Source organism: Nothobranchius furzeri, chromosome 4 (assembly GCF_043380555.1).
Source record: "Nothobranchius furzeri strain GRZ-AD chromosome 4, NfurGRZ-RIMD1, whole genome shotgun sequence".
In the NCBI taxonomy this organism is placed as follows: Eukaryota; Metazoa; Chordata; class Actinopteri; order Cyprinodontiformes; family Nothobranchiidae; genus Nothobranchius; species Nothobranchius furzeri.
Window position 1 is genome coordinate 6,499,687 of NC_091744.1, and position 21,949 is coordinate 6,521,635.

The 21,949-nt window shown below is 43.2% G+C and overlaps 1 protein-coding gene across 7 annotated transcripts in view; it reads left to right on the forward strand.

Annotated features, from left to right (window-relative positions):
* elf2b (E74-like factor 2b (ets domain transcription factor)) overlaps positions 1-20,217 on the forward strand; it is a 39,317-nt gene extending 19,100 nt beyond the window's left edge. For 3 of the 7 annotated variants that reach the window (XM_015976149.3, XM_070550026.1, XM_054737851.2), the window contains exons 4-10: positions 13,313-13,426; positions 14,877-15,056; positions 18,209-18,295; positions 18,382-18,577; positions 18,658-19,074; positions 19,159-19,333; positions 19,401-20,217. In XM_015976149.3, coding sequence (XP_015831635.1) covers positions 13,313-13,426; positions 14,877-15,056; positions 18,209-18,295; positions 18,382-18,577; positions 18,658-19,074; positions 19,159-19,333; positions 19,401-19,991 — 1,760 coding nt within the window. In that variant the 3' untranslated portion in view covers positions 19,992-20,217. Of the gene's footprint in view, positions 1-1,527; positions 1,593-11,462; positions 11,665-13,312; positions 13,427-14,876; positions 15,057-18,208; positions 18,296-18,381; positions 18,578-18,657; positions 19,075-19,158; positions 19,334-19,400 lie in introns of those variants that run through there. The other 4 variants (XM_015976155.3, XM_015976153.3, XM_015976154.3 and 1 more) reach the window with 4 other exon arrangements.
* Positions 20,218-21,949: the final 1,732 nt, after the last annotated feature.

The window sequence follows — 21,949 nt, forward strand, 5'->3', positions numbered from 1 at the left end:
ATGTTTAATTAATTCATGGCTTAGCAATCGCCCGGGGTCATGTTTCACACGGACCGAAATAAGTGATAAGATAAGAACAGCTTTATTTATCCCGAGGGAAATTCTTGTGTCATGTACATACACACTGCACTGAATGCACACGCGAGTAGCGAATGTAACTTAACTTTCTCTTAAGCCATGGCGGACAACGTGGACCCCGGTGGAGTGCGAAAAAGACAGAAAATGTCAAAGGTGTGGGACCATTTTTCACGTCGTAAGGCAGAAAACATAGTCCAATGTAAATACTGTAAAATGGATTTAGCCTACCACAACACCACATCCTCCAAGCTGCAGCACCTGACCAGGAAACATCCACATGTAAATGCCACTTCTGCAAGCAGACTCGGATATGTTCTGCGGACACTGTGCGACTTTTTCGTTTGTAGCACTCAGTTTCAGCTCACACTGTGCGTCTGGTAGTAACACGTCGGACCTAAAAATGTGCTAAAATAGCAGTTTTTACACAACACATCAGACTTTTTATTGTGTTGTTATTGACGTCTGTTGTCCCTCGGCATTGCTGCAGGAATACACGGGTATTTATGAGAGTGGCGGAGGAAAACAAAAGAAAGTAAATAAATGTTTTGTGATCAGTATAATTTGGCATAACCACGGCAAACATGCGTTCTCGACAATCCTTGTTATTGTGTGAGAAAAAAAAGTGTAGGAATTAAAACAGACGTGTGTTAATAGAGAAATAGCTGGCGAGCCATGTTTGCGTATGTGCCTTGAGCGGTTCTGGTTCTGTTTGGGCCGCAGCCGCTCGCTGTGCTACGTCAACAGTTATCCTCCTAGTTTTTGTCTGGCTTGCAGGCTAGTAGATTCTCAAACGAGGGGAAGATCGGCTCAGGTTGTATACTTATTTTTTGCACAGGCATTTGTTTACTGTAAAGTTGAAGTGCTGAAGTTTTGAAAACTAGTTTTGAATAAAACTTGAAGAATAACTGGCAATTGCTCGCTCATTTAAAGAGGTCTTTCATATTTTATAACGTGCTATTTGATATAATGGCTTACAAACACAAAAGGGTAATTTATTAGAGTACTCGATTAATCGATAAAAGATTCGATAGAGTACTCGATTAATCGATAAAAGATTCGATAGAGTACTCGATTAATCGATAAAAGATTCGATAGAGTACTCGATTAATCGATAAAAGATTCGATAGAGTACTCGATTCCAAAAATATTCGATAGCTGCAGCCCTAAAAGCAACACATTCACTCACCAGCTACTGTATTAGGTACACCACGGTACTTATGCCTCGGACCTACTGCAGGGTTCAGGACAGGACGGGAAGGTTATCGTCGGACGGCGTGGACCGGTATGGGTTTGCAGTTTCAGGGGAGCATTTCTATCGCAGTTTAGGCTCTCATGTTGGCAGTCGGTGTTAAACATAACGTCATGTGCGCCATTTCATAAATAAGTTGTGCAACTATTCAGTATTTTTTGCTGCAGAGTTAAAGACAAAAAGGAAATGCTTACCAACAGGCTCCACAAGTGACTCCTGGGTGCAGTCTCTGAGTCCAGACCTGCCGCGCTGCCTCGGTTTGCCGGTCAGTGACTATAAATACCACCTCTGTGTATTTCTCCCATTTTCACTCCAGCTGTTTGTGTCCTTAACTTTTCTATATTGGGTTTTAATTTCTTCAGCTTGGCCCGACACCATTCTGATGAAGAATTCATTAACGTGTCTCCGTCCTTCAGTGTTAATCCTGACCAGTTGTCAGCACTAAAAATGTTTTGTTTTTTACAGAAACTCAAAAAGGCTATTAGGCTAATTAAATGTGGGAACACTGAAAAACCATTTTTAATGATTATTTCTGATTATTATCAGTCACTGAGCTTTTCATTCAGGCAGAACATGAAAATAGCCTCCTACACGTATCTCCTGTATTAACTTCTGATAGAAACTAGACAGTGAAACTTTAGGGTTAGAAAATCCTGACAGATCTACGTCACACTGTCACTTAACATTCATGGACTCGCCCATCTTGACTCACGACGGGGAAGGCTGTTGTTTGTTTAGTGTCCCGGAAAGAGCAGAGAACGTTTCGATTAGTAGAAACTGTTAGCATTAGCAACTCCACCACACAGCACAACTCATCCAGGCTTGTGTTATTTGTGGAGGTAAAACATCAACTTTGCAAATCAATAGTAGAGTGAAGTTTTCTAAGCAAAATCTCTGAAAAGGAACAATAGATATTTCAGGGGTTCACAACCTTTATACAATGTAATCATGCCTTTTATCAATAATTTATAGAATGTGTGTGATTTATATATGTTAATACAGATGTTGAATCAATTCTTGAAAAAATAATTGTGAAACCGTGATTATTTCTTAGACTATAATAGTACCACCAAAATTTATAATTGTTGAAACCCGACCGGGGACTGGGGTAGCCCACCCGCATGGCAGACTGCCTTCCGTGTGAGGCTGTAGTCATGCTGGTCACCTGTGGAGATCTAATATAGACTGGGGCTGGTAATTTACAAGCAGAGCCTCAGACCGCTGTGATCATAGCCGGGCACCGTGGCCTTTTACATCAGCTTGTGCTTCATGGTGGGAGATCAGCGAGACATTAGCTACATGCTAACCCGAAGCTAACAGAGTTTTTCTGGGCATTTGCTGATCCACCACGGTGAACAATCCGCGAGTCCGCCGCTGAGTCGACACTCCACTGAGCCAAGTTGACAACGGCGGATTTGCGGATCTTTGCCCGTGGTGGAACAACGAAGCCCGATAGCCCCCGCTATCCTTGGTCAGATATGTAGCTCTAGTTTTTTTTTTTTTTTTACCCAGCAGCCACACCAACACGTTATATTTGAACCCATCTTAGACCAAGTGGTGTTACTGTAAACACACAGAATTTCCCTCCATTCAACCAGCCAAATAAAGTACAGAAATATAAATTTACTTACGGATGAAAAAAGAAGCAGAAATTGCTTGGATAGTCTGTTAATGCAGTCAATAACCACTTCTTGGCCTCCAAATAATTCCATGATTAATATCCAAACACAAACACACAGACAAAACTAAAGTTTAGAGAGTCAAAATGGCTGAACATGTATTAGTGTGATGCTGAGGCCTTTGCCCGGAGCTAGCTCTGAAGTCACATGCCTCTGATGCTCATGAATTATTCAGAATTTTAAACAATAAATTACACTTGAACAGAACAGAACCCCTCACAGTTGTCAAGAATGTAAACTAGATCTATTAAACCTAAAATGGTTTTTTTAACCAGGCTGTAAACATGTTTATTATTGCTGTGAAATATGCATTGGACACAGGAGTCAATGAGGATTTGCCCACTTCTGATGCCAGCCCCTAGTGGATGACTGTGGAACTGTAGCTTTTGCCACTTTCATGTTGGCTTCAATTTTATTGCAGAATTTTGGGCAGAGGTGTGACCAAGTCACTGCTTTGTAAGTCACAAGTCTTTCCAGTCAAGTTTCGAGTCAAGTCCAAGTCAAAGACAACCAAGTCCAAGTTGAGTCCAAAGTCAATGATCTGGAAGTCCCAAGTTCTAAACTTTGAATTTTCAAATCATAATCAAATTATCTGTCCATCTTCAATTTGATGACAACGATAATAAATAACTTCCAGAAAAAAAGCTTCTTAAAGCTTCATTTGTTTGCTCAAACAAGCAGAAAGTGCAACTGAAACTGATTATAAACAAACAAACATATAGATTGTTGGGATGTCCCGATCAGGTTTTTTGCCCTCGTGTCTGAGTCATTTGATTTTGAGAATCTGCCGACACCGAGTCCTGATCCGATACTTTCGATACATAAAAAAAAGAAGGAAAAGGAAGAAACAGTTCCAGAATGTTCCTTATTTTTTATTTAATTACCTTTTTAATTTTTAACAACAAACAATCTAGTAATAAATAACATAAATTCTTCACTTTTGGACTTCTATTTTGCCTCGGCCCCCAAAATGCTTAGATACGTCCCTGGGCATGGGACGGAGTTTTGAAGATGATCTGAATTGTATCAACTATATAAATACTACATGCTGATAAATTATTGCTTTATACAGGTACAAACGTGTAGCGGGATCAATCTACCTACATTTTATTTTTTAAGAACTTTGTTTTGTTTTCTTGGTTTTTATTTTCCTATCTTCCTGTCCCGTCTGTCTCTGACCTTCCTGCATCTCCCAGTCCTCCAGAAAAACTCCTGCCTGCTTCCTTCTTTTTCACCTCACAAGTAACTTTTTAACCAGCAGATCAAATTGATCTATTGACCGCAAAAAAAGCGGAGTGTGCGCCGCGCTGTCCGGCTGAGCCAGCGACGAGCGCTGCAGCGGGGGCAGCACGAGCGCGTCCACACGTCATGCTCAAATACAGACAGAACTTACCACAGAGAAAATGAACGGACACGAATGACTGTGTGTTAATTATATATTTTTTGGTGACGCCACTTAGAAACGTAGAAAATGTTATTGTGGCCGTGTGCAGAACGCAGCTGGAGTTCATGAATAATCAGCGGTCTGCCTGCCGCTCTCTGCATCTCTGCCCAAAAGAATCCCCGCTACGCTGAGTCCATATAAATAATATAATATAGGTAGAAACTGGATCTTTTTGCTCCTTCTGGGTGTGTAAGGTAAGGGCATCAGGGGAGCCTGACAACCTTTAAGGAGAACAAGTTGCTCTCCTGTAATTTGAACCCAGTATCCGAGTCCGGATCGGGGCTTGGATCGGGAAGTAAAGCCCGAGTCCCGATCAGTCTGAAACCACGTGATCGGGGCCGATTTCCGATCATGTGATCGGATCGGGACATCCCTAATAAATTGTATCAAGTCAAGTCAGAAGTCATTCAAATAATGACTCGAGTCCAAGTCATGTGACTCGAGTCCACACCTCTGATTATGGTGGCTTGGGTCTGGCATCAAACACACAGCGCTGCTTGCGATTGCGTTCTTATAAGCGCATTCTGTAGGCTACAGTTAGGAAAAAAAAAACTTTAGTTTCCTTGCATTGAACTAAATAATTACACTGATATTTCTTTATAGGGCTTGTGATCGTGACGTCATTACCGATGCTATGAGTCCTTACTTGTTGCTTTTGACTAGGGTTGTCACGGTGTGAAAATTTAACCTTGCGGTTATTGTGACCAAAATTATCATGGTTTTCGATATTATCGCGGTATTTTTTGAAAACCTATTACATTTTCAGACAACTAAATAAACTCTATATCAGGAAAATATTGTCTTCAGTTTATGTTTAAATTTTGCCTAATATTTGTTATTTTGTAATTATGTGTGTTATTTGTTTACATTTTCCCCTTTAGTCTTTAAAATACCTAAATTTGCCCATAATTTCTTATTTTTTGGCTGTTTGATGTCATCATTTTAAAAATATGAGATCAGATGATACTCAGTACTCAAGTAGCCTTCTAGTTAGGGCTGCAACAAACGATTATTTGGATAATCGATGAATCGGATGGGGTCTCGACACGATTAATCGATTAATCGGATTACATGGGAAAATTTTCTAAAACTGCTAGGGAAACGTTATTTCTCTCCTTCCTTCACTTTAATTAACACTACATTATTAGAAAACAGTTCAATAGCAGAAAAACAACATGCCATCACCTAAATTGTCTTATAAGGTGTATAGACAGAGACCCTAAGCTACATCTATCTGTGACCTAAAATGCTTGGTCCAAGTTAAACAGCTTAAGGGCAATTCTCATCTGTTTTGTCTGATCTCATCTGTTGACATTTATTATAACTGGGGATGTCAAACAACTAATTTTTAAATGTAATTAAACATAGGCTGTGAATTAATCAAAATTGATCACTATTTCCAAAAATGACTGAAAAAATACCAAATAAAACAAAAGTAAATGAATGCCATCCTCCTTGCGATGATGCCCTGGGCAACTGCCATAAAGTCACATCAAGAAATGCTGCTGATCATTCCAATGATCCCAAATAGACTCACATTAGGCCACATGAAAGCAACTGAACCCAAAAATATATTAACCAGTATATAACTGCACTCACACACAACACGCCTGCAGCAACAGTTAGGACTCCTCCCTCCCTTTTAAAAGCGTTTTTGCTTCCGAGGACATTGTGGTTGTAAAACCACATGCTAGTAGTCTGGCCCCGGTGTGATCAACCAGTTTCTGTGGGAATGTGACGGCGGAACCAGGGCCAGATTAACACTTTGTTGTACCCTGGGCAACAATATTCAAGGGCTCCATCATCACGACCCGAGGATCACCATAATGTGGTCACATACAGAATATTTTACTGTAATATGCAGTAAATATACTCAATACTTGAATGCCTGACAACACGTAACCCGCCCAGAGTAACCTTTGACCCACCTCGTGTGGACTGACCAATGAAGAGAGGGTCTTAACTTGAGACCCTCTCTTCATTGGTCAGTCTGCATGAGACTGACTCTCAACTGACGTTCAGTCATAGGCAGCGAAGTGTCGCTGTGCAGCGCAAAAGCCCGGGTGGACAGTTTGTTCAATACAGGGTGACCATATTTCCATTTCCAAACAAGAGGACAGGGGATCTGTGCCTATGACGTCACACTATGGCAACGCCCATGTTGGGACCCATTTTTTGTAAGAACTAAATTAATATCAGATTCTGCCAATAAAAGGGCTCTAAAACAATTCATATGTAAATATTTTGCATATTTAATGCAAAATCTCATTTTTCTGCTTTAGTGCTGCAACAAGGTTTTATTAATAATAAATTATTATACCTTTTGTTTTACTACAGCATCGGTAAGCTTCCTGTGCACAGATTATTAAGGATGCTTGTTTCAGCTGTGAGATTAGACGATAGGATCAATGAAAAAATAAGTTGTCACACACTCCATGGAAACTTTCAGAGAATCCACAAATAGTGGCTTTCAAATGGTTTTGTTACTTTTTGCAAGTTTAGAAAAGAAGCAGATGAGACAGCATGTCTGATAATTTAGTTTTTCATCTGATAATATTAGAACATGTCAGTAATGTTTGAGGGGTTTTTACAAACACTGTATAACTAACACTACTGGAGAGGGTATGAATTACACAGAGGCTTCTGGGGAGCCCAGTTTGGGGGGGGGGGGGGGGGGCATTTTGCCTTGGCCCCCAAAATGTCTTGAAACGGCCCTGGGTGTGTGACTGAGTTTTGAAGGTGATCTGAATTGTATCAGATGTATAAATATTACATGTGTTTAACTTGTTGTTTTTTACTGGTAAAAACGTGTAGTGGAGATAAATCTACCTACATTTTACTTTTCAACACTTTGTTTTGTTTTCTTGTTTTTATTCAACTATTTTCCTGTCCTGTCTGTCTCTCATCTTTCTGCGTTTCCTCTAAACTCTCCAGAAAAAACTGTTGCCAGGATTCTTACCTTTTCACCTCATCAGTTACTTTTGAGCAGATCAAAGGGATCTCCTGACCGCAAAGCGCAGAGCGCGTTTTCGATGCTGCGTGAGGTGACATCACCACAGCACAGGTGATGAGCTCCGCAGTAGCGTGCTTCAGGCACAGATAAGACAGAAAATAGAGAACATGTGCAGACTACATGAACGATTGTGTGCTAATTATAGTTTTTTGGTTGCGCCACTTTGAGAATGGACCATGTGCTGGAAGCAGCTGCCTGGATTGCTGCGCAACAATGCGCTGTGCCGCTCTCTGCTCAAAAGAGTCCAAAAATGATATAATATAGAAAACTTTTTTCCGGCTCCCCTGGATGTGTAGGATATACAGCTCCCCCATAATTCGATCCCTGCTCCTGGATGAAAAGCCGGACATTTTCATCAATACAAGAACCCGCAGTCCGGACGCCCGGACAGAGAGTGAAAAGTGGACATGTCCGGGGAAAACAGAACGTACGGTCACCATAGTCCTCATAAAGCGGGAAATTATAGATACAGTATTGTGCTCTTGCCCTGGGCCCTTTAGAGTTCGTGGGCCCTGGGCAATTGCCCAGTTAATCCGGCCTTGGGCGGAACCGGTTCGCAGCAGCGCAAGTCTGCCGGCTCTCCCTCGCGCTGATCTGCCGGTACTGGCTGTCCCTCGGGCTGATCTGCCGCTCTCCCTCGCGCTGATCTGTGGCTCTCCCTCGCGCTGATCTGCGGCTCTCCCTCGCGCTGATCTGCGGCTCTCCCTCGCGCTGATCTGCCGGCTCTCCCTCGCGCTGATCTGCCGGCTCTCCCTCGCGCTGATCTGCCGGTACTGGCTCTCCCTCGCGCTGATCTGCCGGCTCTCCCTCGCGCTGATCTGCCGGTACTGGCTGTCCCTCGGGCTGATCTGCGGCTCTCCCTCGCGCTGATCTGCGGCTCTCCCTCGCGCTGATCTGCCGGCTCTCCCTCGCGCTGATCTGCCGGCTCTCCCTCGCGCTGATCTGCCGGTACTGGCTCTCCCTCGCGCTGATCTGCCGGTACTGGCTGTCCCTCGGGCTGATCTGCGGCTCTCCCTCGCGCTGATATGCCGGCTCTCCCTCGCGCTGATCTGCCGGTACTGGCTCTCCCTCGCGCTGATCTGCCGGTACTGGCTGTCCCTCGGGCTGATCTGCGGCTCTCCCTCGCGCTGATCTGCGGCTCTCCCTCGCGCTGATCTGCCGGCTCTCCCTCGCGCTGATCTGCCGGTACTGGCTCTCCCTCGCGCTGATCTGCCGGTACTGGCTGTCCCTCGGGCTGATCTGCGGCTCTCCCTCGCGCTGATATGCCGGCTCTCCCTCGCGCTGATCTGCCGGTACTGGCTCTCCCTCGCCCTGATCTGCTGGTACTGGCTGTCCCTCGGGCTGATCTGCGGCTCTCCCTCGCGCTGATATGCCGGCTCTCCCTTGCGCTGATCTGCCGGCTCTCCCTCACGCTGATCTGACTTGCTCTGGCAACGGCGGGCGGGAAGGGGGGGGGGGTGTTTTTGGAAGAGTTGTGCGACACAACGAATCGATGACGCAATTCGTTGCCAACGCTTTTAGTAATCGATTTTCATTGAATTTATCGATTCGTTGTTGCAGCCCTACTTCTAGTCAAATACTTTTCTACCCTTCAGTAATTTCTTGGACTGCTAGTTTTACTTGAGTAAAAGATGTTGAAGTAGTGCTGCTCTTACTTGAGTACAGTTGTTGGCTACTCTACCCAGCCCCTGCCTAAAGATCAGGGGCGGCCAAACTGTTTTCCTCAGTGGGACAAAATAAAAATCTATATCTCACACTCTTATTTATTATTTCATGATAACTTTGTGTTGGTTTTTTGAGGATTTTACATGTTCTAATTATATCACCAGAAATGTTTTTTAAATTTTGGACAACTAAATAAACCCTCTATATCAGCAGGGTTTCCCCCAGAAAATGGGTTAAGCCTGGCGGCTGTCGGGGGAGGAGGGTTGCACGCTCCGTCCCGCAGCGCTCCTCTGTGAGAGCGGGGATGGGGGTTTGCACACGTTCCGCTGCTGTTTTTCACCATCAGCTGATAGATGGCTCTAGTTTCGTTGTGACGTTCGTGTCAGCGGACACGGTAGGGGTGGGGAGGGGGGCGGGGCATGACACTTAGCCTGGCGGGTGGGCAGGCTTATAAAGCACTGGGGGAAACCCTGCTCAGGATAGTTGTCCTCGGTTTGTGTCCTTCCAGTGAGCTTTGCAGATTTGGGAACGTGTCATCAGGCAGTAATCATTGTTAAATTCATAATAATGCGATGAGAGTCAATCTATTGCATTGGCGACCAACTCTTATCTGCCCCCTGGGAGCCCCATAATGCATAGCATCATTTCATTATGGGGGTGTGCGTGACACGGTTTATATGCTGCCAGTGGGCACTGCAGCTGCGTTATAGGGGGACTCGTTTCATTTCAGCTAAAAGGCTAACGTTAACTTGCCTTGCATTGACTGTAGAGTTGTGGGTGATGGTCACGCAGATGTGTAATGAGATTTGAAGTGTTGCTGCCTTTTGCAGGCATTTTTCCTGCACGTGCTGCAAACAGGATAGCCGTCTTCTATCAACTGTCCCTAGGAATATCCAAAGTATGCCCATACTTCCAACTTTGTCTTCTTTGAGGGCTGATAGGTGTCCTGAGTGCTGCCGTCTCCCCCTTTTGGCTATTATTGCAGCTTTAGCTTAAAGAAAGCTTTGATTGTAAACTACAAAGTGCGCATGTGCGACAACTTCAGCAGACGAGATGGTGGCTGGCAAGGGTCACCATGCCTACACCGAGGCCATGGTAATCCACCGAGATAATATAATTAAAAAAAAAAAACAAGACAGTTATTATTGTTATCAACATTTTTTCCTGGGGTTTACCGCTACACCGGTTACCGTGACATCCCTAGTTAGGATGCCTCCTGGACACCTCCCTGGTGAGGTTTTCTGGGCACGTCCACGGGAGAAGAGCTAAAGGAAGACCCAGAACATGCTGGAGGGACTATGTCTCACGGTTGCCCAAGGAGCACCTTGGGATTTCCCTTGAGGAGCTAGCCCAAGTGGCTTTTTACTTATTTGGAAGACGGTTCCAACGTGGTTTCTTGCCCAACACCAGCAATCGTTTTATCTATTATCTATTGCTGACAGATCTCTGCGTTCCTACACCACCATCTTGTGGTGATTTTTTAAAGAGTTTCAGCTGATTTGTTTTTGTCATGACTTGATATGACCCTTTGAACAAATGACACCGAGAAGAATAAAGTTAAGAATAAATAGATAAATGAGATCTTCTGTGAAAAAAATTCTTAACACAATTCAAGTCAACTTAAAGTAATTGTGAAGGACCTAAACAGACATTTTCCACATAGCAAGCAAAAAAAATAAAATAAAATAAGTCAAACGTGTGTCTTGGAAGAGAGGTGGATGTTCTGGAGAGAACTGTGGCTTCTTCTGATAATAAGGAGAATTCCATTTTTCAGTTCTTTTGAAAACACAGAAAGGTTTTATTTACCTGCAACGTTTCATTTGCAGCTGCCGCTAACGAAACGTTGCAGGTAAATAAAACCTTTCGGTGTTTTAAAAAGAACTAAAAGATGGAATTAGAATTTCAACACAGCAAGAACACACCAAAGATGAATGAGGAGAATTTCTCTGACCCAAAACACCTTTCTGGGTCTGTATTTTTCATAATACATTACATTTTCAATGTGTAAAGCTAATGAGATGCACTTAAATTTTAGGAGGGAAAAAAAACCAAATGTTTGTCTAATGTGCCTTTTTTGGGGCTGTAGAGTGTTTGCATTGCAGCTGTATCAGATGTTCTGTAAACGAAATTTTAGTCCGTGTATCTTTTATGAAAGGACTATTTTTTTAAAACATGTAATATATGTAATTGTGAACAACACTATGATTTACTTTCCACTGAGTTTTTATTTAAGCAAGTAAAATAATAAAATAGGTACTTTACATCATAAGAATATAATTGTTCTTATCAAATAAAGTTAATGGAAAAAAACGCAGATGGAATTAACGTCACGCATACGCAAAAGAGGGAGGATTTCCTGTGTCGGTGGCGGAGGGATACATTTCTGCCGCCGTGATGCGTCTCTTTAAGATTTCCCTTTAGCAGCGGAGTGATTCGAGCAGTGAGAAGTCAATGTGAATCTGCAGAGAGGTGACAAACATGACGACTTTAAAACACGAGGGCCCCGAAAATCAGCTCGATCTGCTCATCAGAGCCGGTAATGTGTTTTCATATCCTCACAACCGCGACTGGAGCGCCATCGTTTCCGCGTCGCTGCTGTTTTTAGCTTTGACCGAAGCGCTGCAGCCCGCCTGCCTCGGTGAAGTAATGGAGGGATTCAGGAAGTGATCGACCTGCATGGCGCTGCCCCTCGGAGATTAAACCCGCTTTTAAAATGTAGAAAACGTGCAGCAGGCCGGACCAATTTGTGCGGGTAGATTAGTGTGTGCATGAGACGCGTGTTGCATGTTTAGATTTGTCTCTTCTCGCAGTCTGACGATGTGGAATAACGGTTTGCACAACCAGGAAGTGTGTAGTTGTTGTCTTTGCCACGCTGTCTGGGTCGGAAGGACATGTGTGTTTATTATTACAGACACAAACATTGGACATACAGCCTTCATAGCATCGTTTAGTATTGTTTTCTGTTATGGATTTGAACAAATTTATTTGTTTTCCGGGAAGTCTTGCTAAACGCCCAGAAAAGTCGCCTCCGCACTCGTATTTTTTTATTTTGTAACGTGGCGTTAAGTTGTGTTTTCAGCCTTTTGTGGTGTCTTATGTGTAATTTTTAACACTTAATGTGTTCGTTAATCGGGTTTTGAAGTCTTCCGCGGACGCGTGGGACGGCCTAGATCCCTTCGCTTTCTTCCTCCAATCGTCCAATCAGATTTTAGCAGAGGCGGGTCTTCGGCCTCACTCTCAGCCAATAGGCGGCCGATGCGGGTGCTGAGTGACGAGGATTTGCGTGCTTCTTCACAGAAGAACTGGAGGGAAATTATGAGGAGTGTAAATACGGAAATGATCAGACGCGGAACTACTTTGTGTTTGTCTCGCCTCGTAATAATTAAAAAAATAAACACCTACTAATTTTGTGCATTTTTAAACTCGCACATTAGCCAGATTTGTGTTTACATTGGTTCGTTTTTTTAAAGGGTCCTTGTCTCAACAGATTACAGCAGGGACAATTTATCTGTTATGAGCCAGCAGGACGTCCTGTTTGTAGGAGAGTGGGCTGTCTAAAGATAGCTTATTTCTCTATCCTGGACGGTTAGATTCCCAAACATGGACAGGGCAGGGTGTAATGATCTCTCATGTTTCCCACCACTGATTGACGAGGACAGCAGGTGCTCTGGGATCCTTGTCTAGGTCCCAGAGGAACTGCCATTGGAACTTTCATACAGAAATTATACATTTTAGTTTATATGGTCAACAAGCTTTGAGTGTAAGATGCATGCATCTCGTTATTGTGATTGTTTTTGCTTATTATTTGATGACAGATGGCGAGGAGAGAAAAGGGTGACATACAGTTTTCTGTTGTATCCTTGAGCAGCTCTGGTCTTGATAAGATTTACATACCTGCTAAAGGTGCAGTTCAAACTGTTAAAGTCAGGATTTCTCGAGTTTGTGTCTTGTTTCAGGAAATGCCGTCAGTGGCCCCTACACTAGGGGGCGCTATGGGGTCGCGCTATCTCCATATAATGTTTGTGGCCTTGTTTAAACCCTGAAAAGCAGATGTTTTAATTGAAGTGATGCAGAAACACATTTTGGCTATTTTTAAAACAAAGCAGGATAACAGGTGTTCTCTAGAGCCACTGGAGAAAGTTTGTTTGTTTACTTAATGATTCAGTGTATGAATTTTGTTGCAGTGGAGGCTTCGGTTCATGGCACCAGCATCCACTGCTCCGATAAAACTATCGAGGCTGCAGAGGCTCTGCTGCGCATGGACTCGCCGTCCAACCTGAAAGACGACCACAGTCCAGGTAGGACCATAAAACTGCCGTTGCATATTCTGAGGCTAGAAATATATGTTTATAATGTGGAAAAGCCATTTTAAATTTATGACCACAAGAGCAGTGCACTTCTGGCCCTTTTCTACTAGCACCCACTGAGCATGGATGATATATAAAAAAACATATTGGTCGGTATCAATAATTACTTAATGAACTACTTTTAATGCAGAACACACAAAACCTGAATTCAGTACTTTGTTTAATTGTTTTTTTATTACAGGAAAAATTGTATCGCAAAAATGTTCTTGCAGAAGTTATGATTTCAATTCACGGATTTCTTCAAATCAAGGTTCAGCACATTGTTCACAATATACAATATTTACAAACATGCCAGGAAATGACATCATACCATTAAAAGCTTTTCATTTTATTTTTTTTACCTTTTTTTTTTATCATTTTTATATTACTTGTGAAGCACCTTGTGATTTTTATCTAGATCTAATAATTGCAACAGTTTGTCATCAGGTCAATTCTAACCGTTTTTAAAAGAAGTTAAGTTGTGCTTTCAATTCCGCTTAGTGTCTATCCATCCACTTTCGGCCGCTTGTCCGGGTTCGGGTCGCGGCAGCCTAAGCAGGGATGCCCAGACTTCCCTCTCCAAAGCTTAGGCCAGCTTCACCAGGAAAATCCTGAGGCGTTCCCTGGCCAGCCATGAGACATAGTCCCTGCAGCGTGTCCTGGATCTTCCTTTAGGTCTTCCCCCAGTTGGACGTGCCCGGAAAACCTCGCCCAGGAGGCATCCTGACTAGATGCCCGAGCCACTTAGTTATCACAGTAAATCCTGTTCTGCTGCTGGAGAATCAATCTTTCACTCACCCATGGTGCAGAGTGGGACATGGTAGCTTCAATCTGCAGCAGGCTTGGATCTACTGTCACAGTCTGCAGCTGTGTGGAATTCACACGGGGGTTATCATTAAATCCAAGCGTCTTGATTCCGGGTTGAAGGAATGGCTCCCAAAAATAACTTGTACTTCATAAAAAAATGACACCAATAGGCCCTCCAGTAATGTTCTATCATATATTGTGCCTGTCTTTGTTCTTAATTTGTAAAATAGCATACAGGCCCTTTAAAGTGTAGGTGAAAGAACACGGCTTCATTTATGAGATGGCCGACCTTGACTCTTGACCCTCTCCAAATTACAAATTATCATGGACAATTTGAACAGTTAAGACTCAGCCCCTGCGCCATGATTGGCTATCCCACCTGCCAATTTTAATAAAGCTGAAGCTAATCGATATTCTGGAATTTTGGTTGACCTGCATAGCTTTTAACAAACTCAAAAATTCATTATTTAATTAGAACCATAGATGTTCTAAAACTACAAATGCATAACATATTTGGTTTTTTTTTTGTTTCTTCTGAAAAAAAAATAGGAATCAGAGTTCCAAAAACTATTTTTGCTTCTTTTTTTTTTTCCAGAAGCTTTTATTCCACAATGTGACGCGACGCCGGTCTTCCTCCATGCAGCCATGCGGCCGGACATGATCGCCGAATCAGAGGTGGAGATATCCACGGAGGAGTGCTGTGAGGAAGATGATGACATGGTCACCATTCTGGAAGAGCCAGAACCCGACAACGAGCCCGTCAAGAAGAGGCGAGGTACAAAAACACGTCAAATTGATGGAGAGCCCTAAAAATCCTATTTGTTTTCTCTTCATTTAAAGTCAGTGGCCAGACTCAGCATTAAAATTGTAGAAATACAGTATAACTACACTTTACCATCTATATAAATATGAACTGGGTTCAGTTTTTCATTTTGTTAAAGAATTTAGTCATAAATCATTACAGAAAATCGAAATTCTCTCCTCCAGGCAGTGAAGAGCTGTGTTTTGCATACGTCACTCACACACATCATACTAGGTAGCTGCTGTTGCTAGCATGGTAAATCACTGTATTTTGTTTACTATCGTGTTCCTACTTTAAACAGAAAATTGCGTTTACAGCTGCAGCTAAAGGTCTGAGCCATAAGTCCGTGTCTACACGTATTTTTAACTAACATAGGTTTGATCTAAAATAATGACCTACATCTATAAATCCATTTAGAGCCGCACCGGTACTTCTGGACTCCAGCAGGCGAGTCCCGTTAGCATGATTGCCGCAGCACTAACCGTGTTAGCTCTGGTAAAGAATAAACAAGTAATTTGTGAAAGTTACGAGAGACACACACACACAGATATAATCTAAAAGATGGTCCCCATTTTTCAACACTAGATCCTCCTATTGACCCTTTACACGTGACGTCACGCCACTCATGTGACCGCCCCCTTCGCCATGACGGATGGCAAAAAGACCGTTTAAACCCGTAGAAACTCCAGTGAAGCTAGTCCAAACAAGCCAGTTTGTAGTCTTTTATGGCTTTTATTTAGTTGATTTGACAGTAAAATGGGTTTAGCTTGCTGCGTGGTCGGCTGCACTAACAGACAAGGACGTAAACTCAACTCGTTTTTTCTTTTTAATAACTTTGATGGAGACTGAGGACGGAGATGAACTGCAGCGAGCATGTTTTTACCGGGTAAGATTAGCGTTCATTTATTTCACGAAGAAGACGGGGACAGGGATAAATGTGATGTGTTTATATAACTCGACTCAGCCTTTATTTATAAAGCACCTTACAGGCATGAGCATGCCACCAAGGTGCTGTACAACAAAAGAATAAAACATATAGCGCCACAGACATAATTAAAACCACAAATAAGAATTACAAAATATAAAACATTAACAATTGCTAACCCACAGAATTAAAAGCCAGATCATAAAAGTAGGTCTTCAGCCTCATTTTAAAAACTGCTACTGATGAAGAGCCCCTAATAGTTAGGGGCAGTGCGTTCCACAGTTTCGGACCCGCAACAGAGAACGCCCTGTCTCCTCCCAATTTCAACCTGGCCTTAGCAGTAGCTGGTTCTCAGAGCGGAGTGACCGGGCCTGAACATACGGCTGCAGCAACTCCGTCAAATAGATTGGAGCCACACCATTCAGCGCCTTAAACACCATTAAAAGAAGTTTAAAACGAATTCTAAAATCAACAGGTAACCAGTGGAGAGGAGCCAAAATTGGTGTCACGTGTTCATGCTTGCTTTTGTTGTCCAAGAATCTTGCTGCAGCATTCAGGACCAGCTGCAATCGGGTTACAGTACCCTTACTGGCACCAAATAAAAAGGAATTACAATAGTCGAGTCGTGAGGTAATAAAAGCATGAACAACATGTGTTCATACTAGTTATTGATAATCCTGATGGATGGGTACTTCACCACGGAGGATGCGCGCCGTCCACTGTAGTGTAAAGCGAGACAATTATTAACAATATTAAAGCTCCAGTGTATGATTACGTGTGTTAAAATGACGTTATTTATTTATATGAGCGTCGCCGTTCAGAGATCTTCTCATTCCGGTGTGAGAGCAGCAGCTGAACCCGGTAACACCACCAGCAACAGACGCTGGTAGGGATCCGGACTTTTTAAAAATCACCGTTGGTGTAAAGTGAAACGCTGTTTACAACATAATGTTATAAATCCAGCGGGGTGAATTTAGTCAAAGTCAGCAACATGTTTACATCGGTGAACAGCTGCAGAGAGAAGGTAAGCTAACGTTGGTAAGCTAGTTAGCATACCGCTCTCTATGAGCCACGGCTAGAGCGTTACTTCTTCTGATAACTGAACTGGGCATGAACTGGTTGAAGGAATGCTGGAGGAGTTTATATTTTGTTTTGATCGCAAAAACAATTCCAGGCTCTACTTTTCCCTTTGTTTAGTAATCGTGTCGCTCACTGTTTACATGCTTTTGCCATCCACCATGGTGGACCCACGTAATTATGTGACGTCGGTGCAAAGGGTCAATAGGTCCGGTAGAACCTCTGTGTCATCTTGGATTAGAAAACAACGATCCGAGCTAGCGAGTTAGCATCAGGAAGATTTATTCTGGTAAGCAATCGGTCAAATATTTTCCGATGTTATATCAATAAATACACACAGCGGTAAAGCTGGCAACATGTTATTTTACTCATCTGTAGATTACTGAATTATATTGGGACGATATGATGGAGCTAATCAGCTGAAAACTTAACTGAAAGCTACCGGTGGAGCACAGACATGAAATATTTAACAAACTTTAACAAACTACCGATTTTGGTTCCAAAGATGAACAGAATCCTCCCCGGTGTCCTAATCGGGCCGCGGGTTTTCTGAGTGAAACGGTCCAAAGCATGTCTGCACCTCCGGTTCTGATATCCAGCTGCAGGGCACGGAGTTCTGTTGAATGTCTCCGGTAATCCAATATCCGTTCTTGTCGCCGTATCCCAGAGAAAAAAAAAACAAATCTGACCGACTAGCAGAGGCTTCAGAAGCTACATCTGACTGATGACACATTGTTCTCAGCTATAACGCTAACGCAGAAACACCGGGGTCAGGCGTTTACTATCTCTGTTTTAGCAGATCTCCTTGTGAAACGTCACCAGCTGTCCAGGGCTTAGACCGGAAGTTGGTTTCTGTTTTTCCCAGGCTAGTAAAACACATCCGATTTTCTTTAAATGCCAGCCGTGAAAATCCAAAAACCTTTTTCATCTGAGGTTTTAATACTTCTTTACACATGCCATTCAAAGGAATTTAGCCTCTGGCCAATATCTTTAACCTCTGAAGCCTGAAAACAACTCAAATTTAGGAGACCCATAACCGTAGAGCACCATCTAGTGGTCAGCTTTAGTCATTTATTGGTCCGAGGTTACTGAGACGTCGCCTGTTTACGGTTTTGTTTTGAAGCTGGACGGAAGCCAAAGGTGCATCAGTTGGCCATTTCCAACGGTTCACCAGATCTCGGCATCAAGAAGAAACCAAGAGAAGGCAAAGGTATCAGCTGGCTCAACTCTGGCTCATGCGCTGATGACATTTGGGTGTCGGTGGGTGTTTAGTTGTGTGATAACCTTGATTTCCAGCAGGGAACACTACGTATCTGTGGGAGTTTTTGCTGGACCTCCTCCAGGACAAAAACACCTGTCCCAGGTACATCAAGTGGACACAGAGGGAGAAGGGCATCTTCAAACTGGTCGACTCTAAGGCCGTGTCGAAGCTGTGGGGTAAACACAAGAACAAACCGGACATGAACTACGAGACGATGGGTCGAGCTCTCAGGTAAAGACATACAGAGACTTTGGAGATGGGTTTGATGTTTGAAGAAAAGTTTTAATGCTCCATGATTCTTCTGGGCTCAGATATTATTACCAGCGTGGAATCCTGGCCAAGGTGGAGGGCCAGCGACTGGTGTACCAGTTCAAAGACATGCCCAAAAACATTGTTATAATAGATGACGACAAAGCAGATATGTCCTCCCCCGATGATGTGATGGTATCAGACACGGCTGTGTCCTACGAGAGAGTGCACCCGTCTGACATGTTGGTCCAGTCCTCTGAGCCGCCGCTGACATCACGGAGGCCCAATATCCTGCGGGGATCCAGCAGAGCAAACGTGGTCCAGACGTCTGCTGTCACAGGCAGCAAGTCATCAGCAGGAGGTGGGTCGGTGGTGACGGCAGCAGCAGCACCGAGGATAGTAACGGTTTCTTCAGCCCTCGATGGGAGCCAACCCCAACAGTCCCACACAACCGTGATGGCAAACACCACCGGGCCCAGGTGAAACTCCCGCAGGGAGACGAAGGCTCTCACTAACCGTGTCCTCTATAAGACGAGCTTTGACTCATTCGGTTTCCTCCGCAGGACGGTGCGAGTGGCAATGCAGGTGCCAGTCGTCATGACAACGTCACTGGGTCAGAAAATTTCTACAGTCGCTGTGCAGCAGTCAACGGGAACGTCAGGAGCAGGCAGCTCTGGGCCGCTCCTCACCAGCACCTCAGCGATCAGCGCTGCTGCCAACGCCAACTCCCAGCAGAAGGTGTGTGAAGATGCTCCTCTCAGATGTCTTTATTACAGTTTGATATGTGACTGTTTTACATGTAAAGGTCGTGATCCAGACGATCCCCACCATGGTTCCGGCCACAACAGAGAACGGAGACAAGATCACCGTCCAGCTGGCCAAGATCATCACCATCCCAGCCCACCAGCTGGCTCAATGTCAGCTCCAGACCTCCGCAGGCACCAACAAACCCAATGTCACCACCTCTCCAGCAGGCATCAGCCTCCTGGGCAGCCCCCTGACAGTCCGCACCCTGGCACCTGTCAACGTCAGCCCAGGGGCCCAGGTGATGAGACTCGCCGTGCCGACGCCGGTGCAACAGCAGACTCTGATGGTGTCGCAGCCAGGAAGTGGCAACAAGACACCAGCAGGCAGCCAGATGGTGTCTGCGCCACCTCACATCATCAGCAGCATCATTAACGGCACAGAACTGGTGTTGGGAGGAGCTGGGGGAGTCACCATGGAGAAGCTGAAGGCTGCAGGGGTCCAGGTCCAGGCTGTACAGGTACCAGTAACCATCCAACAGAACCAGATGGCCCCTGAAACTGTCCCAAACGTCCAATCAGAACCTAAGAACACTGTGGTTATAAAACTGGAAGCACCAGACTCAGTAAAGTTAGAAGAGCCAGAGTGTTAGACTCCAGAAATGGCTAGTTTGCACGTTTCTGAAGTTATTTTTCCCAGCAGTAGTCTGAGATTTCACTTCTATCTTGCTGCCTGGAAGCCGGTCTCCCTCAGAACCTCTGTAGGGTCTGAATTCCCACATTAAAGGGATTTGTTAGGAAAAGCAAAGGGACCAACCTGAAACACTACACAGAAGGTGGGGGTAGGAGAAAGATGGAAGAAAAATAAAAAAGGTGAATCACTACAAACAAAAACATGTCAAAACCAGCTATTTTTGTAGAACTTGTATCACTGTGCAGCGAGAGGAAGGAGCTGAGAAGTTATCACGAACGATTTTAGACAGTATGTACATATTTATACATATTATATATATATACATATATAAATATATCTTTACAGTTTTTTGGAGCTAATGTTAACAGAGCAGCCTTGATTTTTGTCTGAATTTTGTTTTGATATTTTGTACCTGCACAGTATTAATGACTCTCCTCTAACGTGTTTTTAATCCTGGAACGGGTTCTGCAGACTGAAGTGGCATCCCATAAACCCTGTTTGCCTAAAGGAGGCTAAAGGGCTGAGTTTAGGTTATTTCTTATGTTTTTGTAAATATTTTTTATGCTCTGTTCTTCACTTCCCTGCAGTCAGGCTGCATGTACATGCAAACATATGTGACTGAGCTAAAGCATGCTTCCAAGTTTTAAAAAGGTAAAAGTACCACAACTGTCAAAAATCAACAATCAGCTTTATTTTCATTGTTTTTAGAAGTTTTGATTATGATGAGTTTATGCAAAATATGCAGCAGAAACACAAAACCACTGATGATTTCTGGTCACTTTAAACAAAGGGTCAGTCTGCCGGGTCGGTCCGCCCCACATTTCGTTCTTTTAATCTGTTCTGGAAGAAAAGGGACATTTTCTGTGTTCAGAACGAACGGTTTGTATATTCAACATTTGAAGTATATTCTATTTTGTTGTACTCTTGTTTCAAAGTGTATTAAAGTAGATTTTACTTAAATATACAAAACCTGAGTTGTTCTTTTTTTTTACTGACCTAGTCATGAACTGTTTCTACACGTTTGTAGGATTACGCTGAAAACCTAATCTGATCTTTCAAAATAACATTCAGTTTGCATTTTCTATTTTCCAGTTGAAGTTTGTTCTACTTTGTTCATATTATCAACAAGATAATACAGTCGTGTCGGACTGAAAAGATGCACAAGATTAAAAAAATAAATAAATCCACTGCGGATTAAGAAAGGGTTTTGTTTTTTATTAAACCTTTAGGAATGGAACCTAAAGTTGCAGGAACGTCTCGGTAGGTTCAGATAAAAGGCCGCTGGACTTGAGCTTAATGCAATTTCACTTTTGTGTGGATGTTGGAATTAGGGATGCACAGATATGAAAATGTAGGCCAATAGACATCTGATATTAATATCGCTGTTCTCTTCAATAACTGATATTTACATTAAAATGAGAAGGAATGTAAGAAAATATCAATACACAAATATTGTAATGAGTTGATAATAAAAAAAAATACACTGCTTTTAAAGGAGAATTTACATGTAAATGTTCACAAAATATCTTGTGTGGTGCAATTCCAACCCTAACTGCTAGGTGGCAGCAGTTTTTACCGCCTTCACTGACAGAACTAAATCTTGGATAACATTTGACACTTGGAGGCATCTGGCCTGAGTTTTTCTGTTAAGTTGGGTAAAAAAATAAAAATCACATCGTCTGGCTTTTAGTATAAGTTATAATATAGTCTCCCCTGTGTTGATATGTTGCCAGATTCTTGCCAATAAACACCCCAAATATAAGACTTATGTATAAAAATATACTCATCACACATTTATACTTCTGAGATGATTACTATCACTGTCATATAACCAAATAATTACGCATCATCACCCCCGTCCCTATCTGAAACTCACAAATGGCTACTAGATGGAAAAAATACTGTTTAATATCGGCC